General features: G+C 38.9%; 1 protein-coding gene and 1 long non-coding RNA gene across 54 annotated transcripts in view; one reads left to right on the top strand and one right to left on the bottom strand.

Moving 5' to 3' along the window:
* Window positions 1–15,128, bottom strand: part of SATB1 (SATB homeobox 1) — a 116,056-nt gene that overhangs the window by 2,877 nt on the left and 98,051 nt on the right. For 37 of the 50 annotated variants that reach the window (XM_083577858.1, XM_083577891.1, XM_083577859.1 and 34 more), the window contains 2 exons: window positions 2,189–2,392; window positions 1,453–1,548 (listed from right to left, as the gene is read on the bottom strand). In XM_083577858.1, the coding sequence (XP_083433984.1) occupies window positions 1,453–1,548; window positions 2,189–2,392 (300 nt within the window). The remainder of the gene's footprint in view (window positions 1–1,452; window positions 1,549–2,188; window positions 2,393–15,128) is intronic. The other 13 variants (XM_083577852.1, XM_083577854.1, XM_083577878.1 and 10 more) reach the window with 1 other exon arrangement.
* The window catches only part of LOC310745589, a 232,257-nt gene that overhangs the window by 186,164 nt on the left and 30,965 nt on the right, over window positions 1–15,128 (top strand). For all 4 annotated transcript variants that reach the window (XR_014540191.1, XR_014540192.1, XR_014540193.1 and 1 more), the window contains one exon: window positions 4,478–4,630. This is a non-coding gene — a long non-coding RNA (uncharacterized lncRNA). The remainder of the gene's footprint in view (window positions 1–4,477; window positions 4,631–15,128) is intronic.

Here is a 15,128-nt window from a genome sequence, read left to right as displayed (position 1 = left end):
CAACCAAGAAGAGGAGGGAGAAATCAGCATTTTTGGGAGAAGCCTGAATTTTGTAGAATTACAAAAATTGTGGGGAGGGAAGGCAATCACGCCTCCATAAACCGCCCAATGAGGACTGGGGAATGGCATGGTATGACTGGTTGCCTGGATCACTGAACAAGAACATCCTATAGTGTAAAGTTTTACTGGAAGTCCTGCTTGTACTTACCTATCCCTCAATAATGTTTTTGAATTATTACTTAGTTACTGCTAATGGCAAAGTGAAAAGGTTCAGAATTTTTTAAAGGAGATACTATGACGAGAGCATCTAAGTTTTTTAAAAAATCCAATGACTAGATTGCTATTAATTCCAAAAACTAAATAAAGCCAGAATTACATGAGACAAGCTTGAAATCCTAAGCATCAGATGAAACATCAGTGGAACTTAAACAAGTGTAAAGAAGGCTGTGAAACCTGTGCAAATATAAAGGCAGGGACATGTTTTGTGCATGAGGATGTCATTCTATACCAGCATACTTGGGTGCAATGAGGTTATGTAAGCAATTTCCAGGCCTTTGAATACATTTATTTAAATGCTGTGCCCAAATTTCACAAGGGTCACAAAGATGCTGCATATGTATGTATGCACTCTTTTAAAAAGGTCACATATTTTCCATACATAGCCACAAAAGTTGGGAATATGGCACAGCTAATATTGCATGTATGGAGGGAGACTTATGTAAATCTACAACTTTGTTGGCTACTGCTCACATGCAGCCCAACCTTAACTATGCTTACTTAGCCTAAATCCTGCTAATTTCCATAGCATTAGTAAGATCCATTTTACTAAGAATGCTTAGTATTGAAACTATGATCATTTGTATAAAAGGTGAAACCATGTCCAAAACTAAGGATGTATGTGGTTGCATAAGCTTTTCCCTTTATTTTTGTATGAAAATGCATTAACAAGTGATAAGTGTATGAAAACTGGCAATTTTCAAGCAAGTACAGTAATGTGTTTTTTTTAGCATAGACCTTTCTCTCCCTCGCTTTGCTAAATCAAACATTAAGTTTCTCAGCTTTCATCATTTCAAGCAGCCAATATTCCATTGTTCAGTTTGTTTTATCTTTAATAACACAGGTGTGCTTTTTTGGCTTTGTAAATAGTTCCATAGTAATAATATGAACGATTCAGAGTCTTGAGTGTAGTCAGGGGACAGGGGGCTATCTATTCTTGGAAAAGAAGGGGGAAAGTGAAAGGCTGACCCCCAAGTCTGTCTTTAGTACAAGAGACTTGTACCACCCCCGCCCTTCAAAATTTATTACCAGGGCAGCTTATAATAAAGTTAAGCCTCGTCCATTCCCAGAGAGGCAGCATTTCCTGTTCTGTATTTATATGGAAGGAATCTGTTGGTTCAAGTCCTGAAACCCCTCCATAACTGTCCCTGACACATTAAACTCGTGCCAGCTCACCTGGGGAGCAGCACCCAGCCAAGGTCCAGTGGTCAGCAGGCCAGGTAAGAAAGCGCCTCTATGCTCTCCTTTCCCAAGGTTGGTGGGAGAGGGGCTCTGAAGGAAAAACAAACAAACATTGACTCATCCCAGTTTTCAAACGGGGGGCAAGTGGGATGAAGAATTTGGGGCTGGAACTCCTCCCACGATTTTCACTTAAATGAAACACTGTCAATTGCATCAACTGGACTTTTATTTCAACATTATGGCACCTGGTATATTTACGTCCTCCACATTTATAAATTATTGCCACAAGTAAGAGGCCAGTTATTTTTTTAAGCATCGCTATCTGCAGCTCCTGCAATTGTGGGTGCAAGAGCTACTGAAAAGAAGAAAATGCCTGAAGTACATGCATATTACTTTGTGAATATCCAGTTTTGGCAACTCTTGCACCTTCCCAACTCGTTTTTAAAAAGAAGTTTAAAAATCTGGAACTAACGTGGAGGAACTGCTGATCAGGAAACCCTAAAATTAATTCTAGTGTACTATGTACACATGCTTCTGTATTGCACAAAAAGTCAAGCATTCAACTAAAGGTGAACAATGGCAGATTTTAATTCTGAAATAATCTTATTCATACTAAAACTCTTCTATTTAATAGAGCAGAAATAGAAGGAATTGTTTCTTTTTCAAGATAAACTAGGTTTTGTTGTTGTTCTTCTTCTTCTTAACACTGAATAGGCAAAGGTAAACCAACCTGAATCTGCTCTGCTGGAACATGGATAATGTGGGAAGGCCTGTCGCCATGGTGATGAACTGCATTGCTTTCTTGTTCATAAATGGCATCTCTTTCAGGCTGAGGAAGACTGAGGAATCTCCGGATCATTGACAGATTCTCCCACAGGGTTCTATTCTCAGGTGAAGGATCTTCTTTCCAGCGCAAGAGTTCACAGAGCCATCCCTTGAAATAATATCAAAATTTTAGACCACTTTAACAAGAAAGCAGGACCATACAAACGCTTTCCTTGGAAGGAAACCGGATGAATGCAGGCATAGCGTACACCCTGGGAGTGGCCTTATAACTTCATAATCTGGTAAAAACAATAACAGTCAGTCATTTTGTTGTATGAAACTATCAAGAAAGCCAACTTTTGAAATAATAACCTAGCTTCTATTAAACAGATCCCTTTAAACCCCCCCCCCAAAAAAAACCAGACACCCAACCACACAAAGCAGCAATGCATCATATATTTCAAATATATGAGAGAGGATTCTCAGTCCACTATTGTGTCTCTGCAGTTGATTTTTCTTTATGTAAGCCCATATTCATCTGATGGCATAAAAAGAGCATTTGGGTAGCTTGCATGTTAGGTGTTATTTTCACTATTTTTTTTAAAAAAGGGAATCCTAGTGATATTTTTCTTACTTCGAATAAGAGAGAGCTTCATTCATCTATTTTGACTATATAAAGCTGGCTCACATAAATCTTACGATGCAGAAGTTTTCTAATGTCCTTTTGAAAGAGAACAATCCTTTGAAAAGACATCATTGAGCAAGATAGCCTCATTCTTGCTCATGTACTCAGGTAGCTCTGCAGACAGAACTGAAACCTGTTGACAAATCTTCTACCCAATTCAGAGTCTTCTGGTTTCAAAATTAAACTCACGATTTTATGTATGATATGAAAAAGACCACACTCTTCTCCATATCACAGCACATGCAAACTGTCTATAAAAGCACCTGCTCTAACCCAGGCATGTTCTAGGGAAAAGCAGGCTTGAAAGTATGCCAAAAGATTGTCCCAGGAGAACTGTAGCAAATGCTAATTTGCTTCTAAAATAGATGCACAGATTTTCCCCCCTTAACGGTTTAGCAATTGCCTACATGCTATCTTAAATGATATCTGTGGCATTATTTGATTTTTTTTATTATTGGTTTTAAAGAAACAGGACAAAGGAAACTAGTATTTAGTTTGCTCTGTATGAATACAGGGAAATAAACAAAATTAGTACATTAATAATTCCCTTTCCGATTTAACTCTGAATGCTTTAACTATGCAATCCATACCATTTATTCAAGGGGGGGGGAGAAATAAATTATTATTGTTAAATTATTACATTTTATGGTCAAGTAATCTATGGCAGCTTACAATATAAGAAATTAGGCTACATTATAGTATCATGAATATCAGAGCAACCCATAAAACACCATCAAATTAAAATATAGCAAACCAGCAGTAAAATAACTGAAAAGCTTGATGGTATAAAATGCTTTTCAGGATCCATTTGAAATAACAACAGAGTAGGACCAAACACAGGTCTTGGAGGTAGGAGTCCCAAAAGTTGCCTCTGGTACCAACTGACCTGACATTTTTTAGTGGTAGACCAGAGAACAGGGCCTCTGAGGCTGATCTTAGGGACTGATTGGTTCCTATGGGTATAGATGGTGCTTCAAATAATATGGTCTCAAACTGATATGGGTTCTAAAAGTTAATACAAACACTATGTAGAATATAAGCAGATCATCTACCAGCTATTAGATAAAGGTAAAGTAAGGTAAAGGGCCCCTGGACAGTTAATCACCCGTTATTACCATTCCGGTAGCAGCATTTTGTGACAGTTGACATTTCTGAACACGTAGAGGGCATTACTGTAGCCTGGATGAACTGACACCAGAACCACATTTCCCCGTTAGGGCTGCAATGTTATTGGTTTTTAGCAATGAACAGGTCATAACTTGAATACAACCTATACAGTGGTACCTCTAGTTCCAGACACAATCTGTTCTGGGGTGCAGTTCACACCCCGAAAAGTCCGCAACTAGAGCGGCACTTCTGCACACACAATGCAGTATACACTTTCGGGTTTGCCGCATTCGCAAGCCGAAAAGACACAACACGAGGTATGACTGTGCAATAATGCTTTTGACGTGGGGATGTTGGTATGGCTTCCAGTATCAGCCATATGTCCCACCAAAGGTGTCAGTAAATATCCCTTCAAAATCAACACTACAGGAGAGACAGTTTGCTATTTCTGATCCGTTCTAGCTTGCGTTGGCTCAGCCACTCCCACACTGAACCCACTCCGTATGCAGGACTGGACACTCTCCCTTGTGCTCTGAGTAGAAGAGAGGGGCAAAGAACTTTTCTGGGAGAGAAGCACTGAAATGGCTGGTGTAGGTTCCTGTTTCCTCACTAAGGGTAAGGGCAGTGCTTTTTTTCTTTTTTTAAAAAAATGTTTATGGGTACTCTCATTTTTTAAATAATTTTTTCATTTTTCCCAACATTGCTTCATAACATATAACATAATTCCAAAATTTCCCCATTCTCCCCAGACTTCCCTCAACCACCTTCTCTGGTTTATTTAAAATAGTATTACTTCCTGCATACAGTGGACTCTCCGGATACAAACTTAATTCGTTCTGGGGGTCCGTTCGCACCCCAAAAATTATGTAAATAGAGGCGTGCTTCTGCACATGTGCGCAGTGTGATTGAAAACTTCTGTGCATGCACGCATGGTGAAACCCAGAAGTATACATGTATATGGCCGTGGCTGTAACCCAAAGATTCCGTAGCCAGAGGGATACGTAAGTAGAGGTATGACTGTATTCCTTTTTCAGTCCTTTTTATGTTTTAACTTTGAATTATATAATTTTTGTCAATTGTAAATGGTTATTCAAAACCTGTTAGTGAGTCTAGTTCTTTGCACTGATTTTTTATATAAGCCAAAAATGGTTCCCAGTCTTCCTTAAAAGATTTTTTGTCCTTATTTCGAAATCTTTCAGTTAGTTTTGCCATTTCGACATATTCCATAAGTTTTTCTTGCCTTTCTTCCTTGGTTGGTATTTTATCGCCTTTCCATCTTTGTGCCAATAGCATCCTGACCACAGTTGTAGCACACATAAAGGGTCGGGTTACTCTCATTTTGACTCAAGAAAATCACCATTTCATAGTTCAAATCAGGAAAAATATAGTAAGTGGGCATCGGGGTTAGCAACGGAACTGACAATTCACCGTGTGAGAGAAGAAACTACAAATCCACAAAATGTTTAGGGGTATGCGTACCCCTGTGTCCCCCCAGAAAAAAAGCACTGGGTAAGCACATGACCACACCATTTCCTGCTCTCTGCGATGTGGTGGCCATTTTGTATTATGCCACCCCCCCCCTGCAATTTGTGACTGGTCTCTATGACTCTCTCTCAAAATTCCCAACATGCCCACTGGAGAAATTTTCTCATTGAACCATTCTACCATTTCTTCAGAAAGCAAGTTGTGGATTTCACAATCTGGTGAAAATCCAGCATGCATCAACTCCTACTGAAATCAATGTGATTTAATAACTTTTCTGTACCATATGTGCTACAATCCTTAAAATAGGACAACCAAAGAACAGTGAAAGAGGATTGCTCTTCAACATACAAATAACAGATCCCAGAGTTGTCATGTCTTGATTTCAAAAATATTGACTGGATTGAGACGAGAGCTAGAGCAGGTCAGAGGTGGGTCCAGGTCAGCAACCCAAAACTTTTGTTTCTGAAGTTTATTGGCTCTACAGATCCACATACTGGTTATCTACGTGAATGGATGGTTTCCTCCCTGCACACAGAAACCAGGCAGCTCAGAGTAAAAGCTTTCTACCTGACATGTTAGATCTCCAAGGATAGGGAGGTTTCTAATGTGTGGAGGAGGCTATGTGCCAGATAAAATGCAGGTTTACTGCTTAGACCAGTGAAATAACAGATAGTGCAAATTTACCATGCATTCAATATTATGAATGGATTCTCCTGAGCTATTTCAAATCATCATTTGATTTCAGTAAAGGCGTAATGGACAAGTAAGACAATAGTCAATAAAGACATAAGACAGTAATCTCTTTGCTCCCTTAAAATACCTGGTACTTTTGTACCATGAGATATATAACGTCAGTATGTATTTACCAAAATCCAAGCAGCTACTCTGTACCTACCAGTCAAATCCCCATCCGGCTCCCTGTCTCTAACATACAAGTTGCCTGGGTGCCAGAGCACTAATAATTTACATGGCTTATAGGCTGGATAGGGTAAGATAAAGGACATGTGTAAGGATTACCTGTTGCTTGCAATATATGTGCTGGCTGTGCCAAGGTGTAAGTGTTCACTAACATTTGATGAACATACAGAAACATCTATTGAACACACACTCTATTGTATGGCTAGCCAATGTGGTACCCTTCAGATGTCGCTGGAGTAAAAACCCCATAATCTCTCATCAATTTTGTTCCCTAAATCTTGATACCACTTTAGAAGATGGTTGGTGGGAAGCCACTGTTTGTTTTTTACAGTTATCAGAAATATTTCCTTAAAAAATCTTGGTTGGGGTGCGCTTAACAAGTAATTCCGGAAGGAAGGAAGGAAGAGAAAAAACATTGACTCATTTAGCAAGTATTTTGCTCTTGTTGTCACTTCTGTGTTTTAAGTGCAGACGTATCTTTATTAATTACCCATGACTAATAAAACATTTCCAGTAGTTTGCTATTAACCTTTGCCCTGAAATAATACTTCTAATTCCTCACCCCCAAACAGTGTGATGAATTGCAAGTATAAATGCAACTCTCTTAGCTTTTTAAGGGTAGTCCACTAATTTTGAAAGATTAAAATCACCCAATTTTTTGATAAAATTTAAAACTGAAGCCAAAACTTTAAAAAGCTTCTTGTCTCATGTTTGATCTTAAAATATGAAAAATATATGTATCGCCTCACCTGCTTATTTTTTAAAATAACACTGAGATTTCTTGAAATAGTAATATATGGTAGGAGGGGACAGCATCATTTAAAAACAAAAATAATATATATTTAAATTACTGAAGACTTCAGAGGAGAAACCTCTCTCAGATGGAATGGCCATGTCAAGCAGTAATTAGCATTTGTCGTTGAATAAAACCACAAATTGGTTCAAACGCTGCATATAACAAAACTGAAAATGGAAAATACATAATGCTTAACATTCTGGGGGGGCGAGAATCAGGTGCTTTAAAAATCTACTATTGCATTTGCTTTTTCATTTGGAGAAACTAGGCTGAATTCTGTGGGTTATACAAGGAAACTCCATTGCAAATTAATGTCTCGGGACTTGCAAAAGCTTAGCCAAGAGTAGAAACAGTCCCTTGCACTGTGATGCTTAACACTCCCCCATTTTGCCCAGGCTTTCTTGCTGCTTTCTGCTGACTTGAAAACTTTTGCCTTCCACCAAGCTTTTGTTTTATATGGCGAACACTATTTAGGGCTTTTATCTTCCATGCCCATTTTAATTTTTATATTGGTTTGTTTTCTATTGTTGCTTTATTATGGGAACGTTGTGTTGCCATTGTTTTAAGTGGCTCTCTGTGGTGTGAACGCGGTAGAAGGGCAGGCGATAAGTTTCTAAATAATATATATGCCTTTTGCACATCAAATATTACACCTTCAATTTTTTTAAGGAAGGGGAAATCTGTCTATTAAAAGGGAGCGCACCACCACATATGGAAGTCTGCCCTTAGGCTTTGTACATACTTCGAAAAAAAGAGTAGAACCTAAAATGACAGTAGGAACATCCTACACTTCTGTGCAGCAAATTTGCCAGGCAGGCAGCATTACACTGCATATAAAGAAGGAAGAAGGCAAAATATAAACATTAGTCACATGTAAATATGTTAGATGAACTTTCAGGATGTTACTACTTTTCAAACTGACAAAGTTTAATTTGACACCTTCTGCTGTAAAGCCTTTGTTTCTATTCAGAATCACGCCTTTAGCTGCTATCAATCAGTACACTTTCTCCCTATTACTTAAGATAACTGGCATGGGCCCTGGGATAAGCTGAAAATGCCATGCAGATGAATTCTGAGATAATATGTTCAAACCTGTTATATACAACACAAATCCTGTAAAGTTATGTATTGTAAACCTACATTTATTGAGAAGTCAAGTTTTAAATCCATCTGCCACAAAGGAAATACTGCTATACACTTTATAGCAGCTGAGTGACATATGCAAGTCTTGCTATGTAAGCAAGAAAACGGTGAAAAAGAGGTAGTTAAGGTTTTTTTTTGGGGGGGTTACATTTTCTTTGGCATTTTCTTACAAAAACTTTTAAAATGCACTACAAAATTTTTTTACTGGATATAAAAACCCAGTGCTTAGAATATTATATAAATCAAATGTATGTATGAGCATCTCAAAGAATTTATCTATTTATCTTTTTTTGTTATATTTTAATATATAGCATTGCTACATTTTAGACCTCAAAAAGCTTAATCGAGTCTGAATACCAATACCTTGGTTTCCAAAAGGACCACCAAATTTCTTATTTGTCAAATGGGCAATTACATACGGTACAGGTCTAGTAAAAACAAAGAAGATTTTTTACTGCAAAGTAATTCTATATGCTATAGTAAAGGGAAAGAACTTTTGAGTGTAACAAAGCATCCTAGTGAAGTCAAGGGCAAAACTACCATTGGTTCTGATTCAGCAAAGGACAACTGCATGTGTACCATTTGTTAGACCACGAATGTGACTGTTAATCAGACACTCATTTGAAAAAGTATGCCTACCCACATTCTGATGGATCTAGCCACCAGAAAATAGCCTTTTGAAGTGCAATGTGAATGCCTAACACCTTTAATTATAAAGCTCTCTTTGCTTTGGTCTGTAGCCCTATTTTTAACCATTTAAACTTTTTTTTCTCTGAACGATTTAGGTAACATTTCTGAGTTTTAAGATCCATGCACAAATTCATGTTGCCTAATCTTAATATTCAGAGCGTTGTTTTTTCCTTTCCAAAATTATATATGCAGGAGTATTGTGTTACAATCTCTGGGGTAGAGTATCATAAAAATATACAGTATTAAACGAAATCAGTCTAAATAAGAAGGCTATTTGATACAAACGTTTTAGTGAAAAGCATGAATTACATTTCATATGCAGTATGAACAGGGTTTAAGTACATAATCCATTAAACAGTAGTTCTGAGTAAAAAAGGAATTCAGTCTTGTTGTAGACTAAACTGCGGCACGCATTTTGAATGAGCTCATTGTCAACAACAACTAACTGTAAAGCTAGCAATTTATCATTCAGCAAATAATTTTCTAGTTTTATAAAGAATCAGTAAGTGTTCCTTATGCTAATGAAGACAGTTTTTAATCTGCCCACAAACATGCTAATAGAGGGTAATTTTTCCCATTTACAAAGCTGAAGGCATTCAAACATAATTTTATAGCAATGTTCCACAAACTGGATAAAACGGACTTTTGAAACAATCTAAGCGACCTAATTCATCACCTTTAACATAAGACTAAAATGAGAGAAGGCAAATTCGAAATACAAGTAATTCCTCTCAAAAAAACAACATTTAAGTCTCATTGCATATCGTCTGGATGATTGCACTAATATAAATGGAAAGCAACCATGTATTTCAGGAAAGTTAAAGTCAATACTGTGTGCTATCTTGGGCTTAGACCTGCAAGCCCTTCATAGTGCAGGAAGGTTGCTTTTGGAAAAAAGAAAGTAAGTCATAATACTTAGAACAATGAGGTACATAATGGTGGCAAAAGATTACTGAAAGCATTTTAAATTATTTACTAGGTTAAAAGGGTGAAATGGTACTTTAAATACATCAAATTTCACATCATCTGGGCCATTTTTTGGTGGCAAAGTGGTATTGATCTTTCCAAATGCTTAAAATTAACTATTTCCAGAAGGTCATTATTTGATTAAAGGCATTAAAGTTGAGGGCAAGAAATGATGCACTCTGTCTTCTATCCCATTCAAATAATCATGTAATTTAATCAGAACTACCCCCCTCATGTCCAGTAATAAAAATGTTTGTCTTGATTCCCCCCCCACCCTTTATCTAACATATTAACCCCTTTAAATGTTACAAAGTTCTTAAAACAATCTCTATAGCTAGAGGCTTCTCTATAGTAGAATGAAAGAATACATGCCAGCAGAAATTGATACAAACACGTCTTCTTGCAGTATTTAACTGTATTTTTTTAAGTGATCATTTTCCTGGCACAGCAGCTTCAAGTCTAACCAGAGTTGGCCTAGTGAAGTTAGCTCGTCATTAGAAGCAGCCATCACTTCTGCCACCACCCTGCTGCAGGTGGGCATTCCCTGCCTAGGGCAAAACAGCTGCAGCTCAACATTGTCCCTTGCTGGGAAACAGTGGTGTAGAAGCATGCATAGAAGGGAGCAAAACAATGTGCCCTCTATACCAACCCACTGTAAACCCACACTGCTTGTCTCAGATCTTCTTTCTAGGACAGCATCAAGGTTCCTGTCTCATCTTGCTGTCTCACCCTGCCGGAGGGGCATATCTCATTGATAGTACATCTGCTCTGCCTGCAGAAAGTCCCAGGTTCATCCCCCAACATCTTCAGGTAGGACTGTGAATATCACCTATGCTGTGCTACACGGACTAATGTCCTGACTTAGTATATAAGGCAGCTTCCTGCATTCCTATGGTCACCTGCTACTGCCTCCAAGACCAACAACTGTCAATGGGACATGGATTTTCTGTGATTTTGTCATGAGTCTCCATTGTACATTTAAAAAAACAACAGCTTTAACCTCTGCATGTTACATGGTTCATGAAAACAGAGAATGCATAGCATAGAACTCTTGCTGGATTGGTGTACACATGTAATAAATAATAATAACCATGGATTTTAATTTGGACAGCAAGATTTCACATATTGAGACTGATATTAGGCCAGGGTATATAGTAACTTAAATCACAGAGTTAAGCATGCAAGGAAAGGGCAGATTTAAATCATTTATTTAAATCAAGGTTCCATTTGAAATGTTCATATCCCTGTATTAAGCAGGTATACAGTTGGATAAAGATACTGGTTTGCCTGCAAGTAAATCTTTATATGACTATATGACCCAGGAAAATAACCCAAAACTTTTGCAGTTTATGTGCCTTTCGTTCTGCATCATTGTATCTATCTAGACAGGGCCGTCTTAAGTATATCTGGTGCCGTGGTGCAAAGATCCCTCCAGTGCCCCCCCTTTCCCAGAGTTGCTGACCTTTTTACGGTGCTGCCAGCAGCTTTGCGGGGCTGGAGGAGGCGGGCAGCGGCTGGAGGGCGGCTCCTCCGGAGTGGAAGAGGCGGATGCTCTGGGCATGGCGCTGCTTCAGCGAGGGCGGCAAGCTGGCGCCAGGAAGGCGCCGCACCCAGCCTCCGCCTTTTCCCTCGCTGTATGAATTCAAAGTTACACTTATCTGAAGGCTAAAGCTACAAGCCTTGGCACACAGATTTGGAAGGCCACTGAACAAAGTTAGACTTGCTTCTCCAGACTCAAAAGTATTCAAAAATGATAGTTACAGGGCCAAACAATTTCTCTATGAGATTCAAAGAAAATGTCTGTGTTGTCTGGTTGGTAGTGTCATACCAATTGTCCTATGCAATTAAGATCAGCAGGTGAGACCCACTTTGTTATCCTGCATCCAAGGAATAACTGTTATGCAGCAACCAGGAAGGGGCTTATTCCCACTTATGCAATGTCTGCTACCCCCCCCACGCCCCCAGCAATATGTGACTGATGCAAATTCTGATGAATTTTTGGTGCCAGCTGAACTCTCCTATTCCAGCAGGCTTTTAAGGGGGCTTAATCACCTTGCCTTGGGTTTTTGACCACTACTGCTGTTATTTGATTTAGTGTGGATTTCATCTGATCTTAGCTATAAGCCTTGTTTCTGGTTTTAAATTTTTACTGTACTTCACCCTCCAATCACATTGTGATGAGCAGCAGAGTAAAAATACTTTCAAATGAATGGATACACACGATTTGAGACTGGAAAGCTTCAGAGAGCTTAGGTAGTTGATAGTTATAAAAAAAAGAAATAGGAAATCACCCAAATATGCTCAGTGAATGGCCACAGTTAGATACATCACAGTTCCTGGGACCTATTTTTCTGTGATCTTGCTGGACCCTGGATCCAGTAAGCAATATACTACGTGATTTACTGTGACATTTAGCCTTGGAAGTCAGATATTCTCCCCCATAGCTGTTCTGCATAAAAAAGAAGACTTTAACTTGGTGGGTTTGATATATAGCCATGGTTCAGTTTTAAGGGATAATAATACCATCTTCCAATGCTGATCCTAAATATACAGTACAAGGGTAGAAAGTATATAGGAAAAAAGGTTGCTGCACCAGTTCCCCAAGGTCTCTGTGCACATTGGGTATGCCTGCTTCTCTCACTCTGTGCAGAATAGAGTAGGAGACCATGGATACATGTGCAGTCAGCCTTGCCCTACCTTTCCTATCATTCGTGCATTTAGACTTAGAAGCCTATCCAAGATTGGCAATTCTTTTTTGCCGTGCAAAGAAGATAAGCTAGTTCCACTAAATGCACTCAGAAGTTCCCTGTCCTCCCTATATGCAATTCCTAGCAACTGGTATACTGAGGCATACTGCACTCAACAGCGGAGACAGAAGATAGCTATCATCTGCAGGACTCCCAATAAGCCACGCAAGGTCAGGAGAATCTGTGCAGCGGCATCCCATGCCGTGTGAGGAGCTGCTACCTAAAAGGAAAAACCAGCAACCCTCCCACAACTGTACTGAAGTATTTTGCACCAGCCTCTTTTGACCCTGACTGCAACGGAAATATATATTGAAGCAGCCCTTGGCTTGTCTATCCACTTCTATCTACTCCTGTTAGAAGCAACTCTTCCAAGTTTTGGGAAAGTCAACTTTCCAGCCCTTCACCCAGAGATCCTTTTGAAACAAAACAAACTGGAGGCTAACCCTGAATGAAATAGCTTTGCTTAGGAAAATGTTGCTTAGGATTCACAAAGCAATCATATTTTTACACTGCTTTTTCTACAGCCAGAGATAAAAATAAAAATCTTGGGATTCTAAGCACAATGTGTCCAAAAATACTTTGTGACCAGGTGCAACCAACCAAGCAGCTGTTTTTGAGTCTGATTCAGCCAGCATGAGAAAGCTTCCTTTTCGTAGAACTTCTCCTATTAGATGCACCACAATAATCCTAATAACTTGTTCTTTAGACTAAGGGTTCCCAAACTGTGGTCCATGCCTACCGTTATCTGTGAATTTGTGGTTGAAGATGGGAGATGGGCATCTATCACATTTAATTATTACTACTGATTATTGATTTTTTTCTTGCTTCTTTTGTATTGTATTGAAATTTACTGTGATACACTAAAGTTCATTATTTGAGAAATAAAAGAAGCACACAAATTCTATTAAGTATTATGCAGCATCTGGCACAGCACAATGCAATTGCTACAACATGCAACCCCCCTCTCCAAAAAAACAAAAACAAAACCCAACCATTAAGTGGTACGCCAAGACCCTCAGCAATTTTCAACTTTGCATGAATGGAGTTTAAGAACGACACTACTTTATCCAACTCAATCACTGAGATCATTCAGAGTGCAGTTAGTTGTTGCCCCCGTTTTAAGAACCTGACTGGATTCAACTAGAACTTAGGGTCACTGGTCGCTAATACAGGTAAAGGGACCCCTGACCATTAGGTCCAGTCGCAGACGACTCGGGTTGCGGTGCTCATCTCACTCTATAGGCCGAGGGAGCCAGCGTACAGCTTCCGGCTCATGTGGCCAGCATGACTAAGCCGCTTCTGGCTAACCAGAGCAGCGCACAGAAACGCCGTTCACCTTCCTGCCGGAGCGGTGCCTATTTATCTACTTGCACTTTGACGTGCTTTCGAACTGCTAGGTTGGCAGAAGAAGGGACCGAGCAACGGGAGCTCACCCTGTCGCGGGGATTCGAACCGCCAACCTTCTGATCGGCAAGTCCTAGGCTCTGTGGTTTAACCCACAGCACCACCCGCGTCCCATGGTCCCTAATATATATCTATATAATTAAAATAAAAAAGAAACCCCAGAGTCCAGCTAACGTCACAAAATAGTGAGCAAGCTTTCCAGGTCCTCGGAACTCTTCTTCAGCAAAACAAAATGAAAGTGGGGAGCAGGAGGAGACATGGTGTTCAGCAGGAGATTTAATTAGACTGAAGCATGCTAGGTACAAAGAATTTAGGTTGTACCAAGTCATTATAGGACAGAGAAACAATGACTAAGAACATAAAAGCCACACTAAAACTTGCCCATAGCTTTGTGTGATTGAAAGGCATTATATAATTTTTGCTTTTCGACTTATACTACCATGGGTTTCTTGGTGCGTCACACCAATAAATAAGGGGAGGGGGAAATGTTGAAATATAAATTCCTTATGTTATTCACTATTATACTACTTGATGGTTTTTAAAGGCAGTTTTGAATACAGAACTGGTCTTGTCTGCATGCAATGCTTCCTGGGTATTTTCATACGTTAAGGATAGAAATCATGAATCAGTCTCACTAATATTTGTGAACTTCCTATAATACAAGTAGTTTAAGGGTGTGATTTGGAAATAAAAAAAGATTTAGAAATGCAGGACAAAAAAATGCACTTGACAAAATATATTAAAAAGCTGTAATTTGAAACATATTTCTAAAAGCTAATAATTAATTTTACTCCAACTTTGCTTTTTAAAGTCCTACTAGGCTTTAAAAAAACAAGTCAAGCTTGAGATTTCTAGTTTTTGCTGTATTCCAATTATCTAAATTTGAGCTATTGTTTGTCTAAATTATCTATTCCCTTATATTAGATACCATTTTATTTGTGCAATCTCTCTTTTCCCTCTCATT

This window comes from Podarcis filfolensis (assembly GCF_964270895.1).
Source record: "Podarcis filfolensis genome assembly, chromosome: 12".
In the NCBI taxonomy this organism is placed as follows: domain Eukaryota; kingdom Metazoa; phylum Chordata; class Lepidosauria; order Squamata; family Lacertidae; genus Podarcis; species Podarcis filfolensis.
Note: the sequence above shows the minus strand (reverse complement) of the source record. Positions and strands in the feature narration are given on the sequence as shown.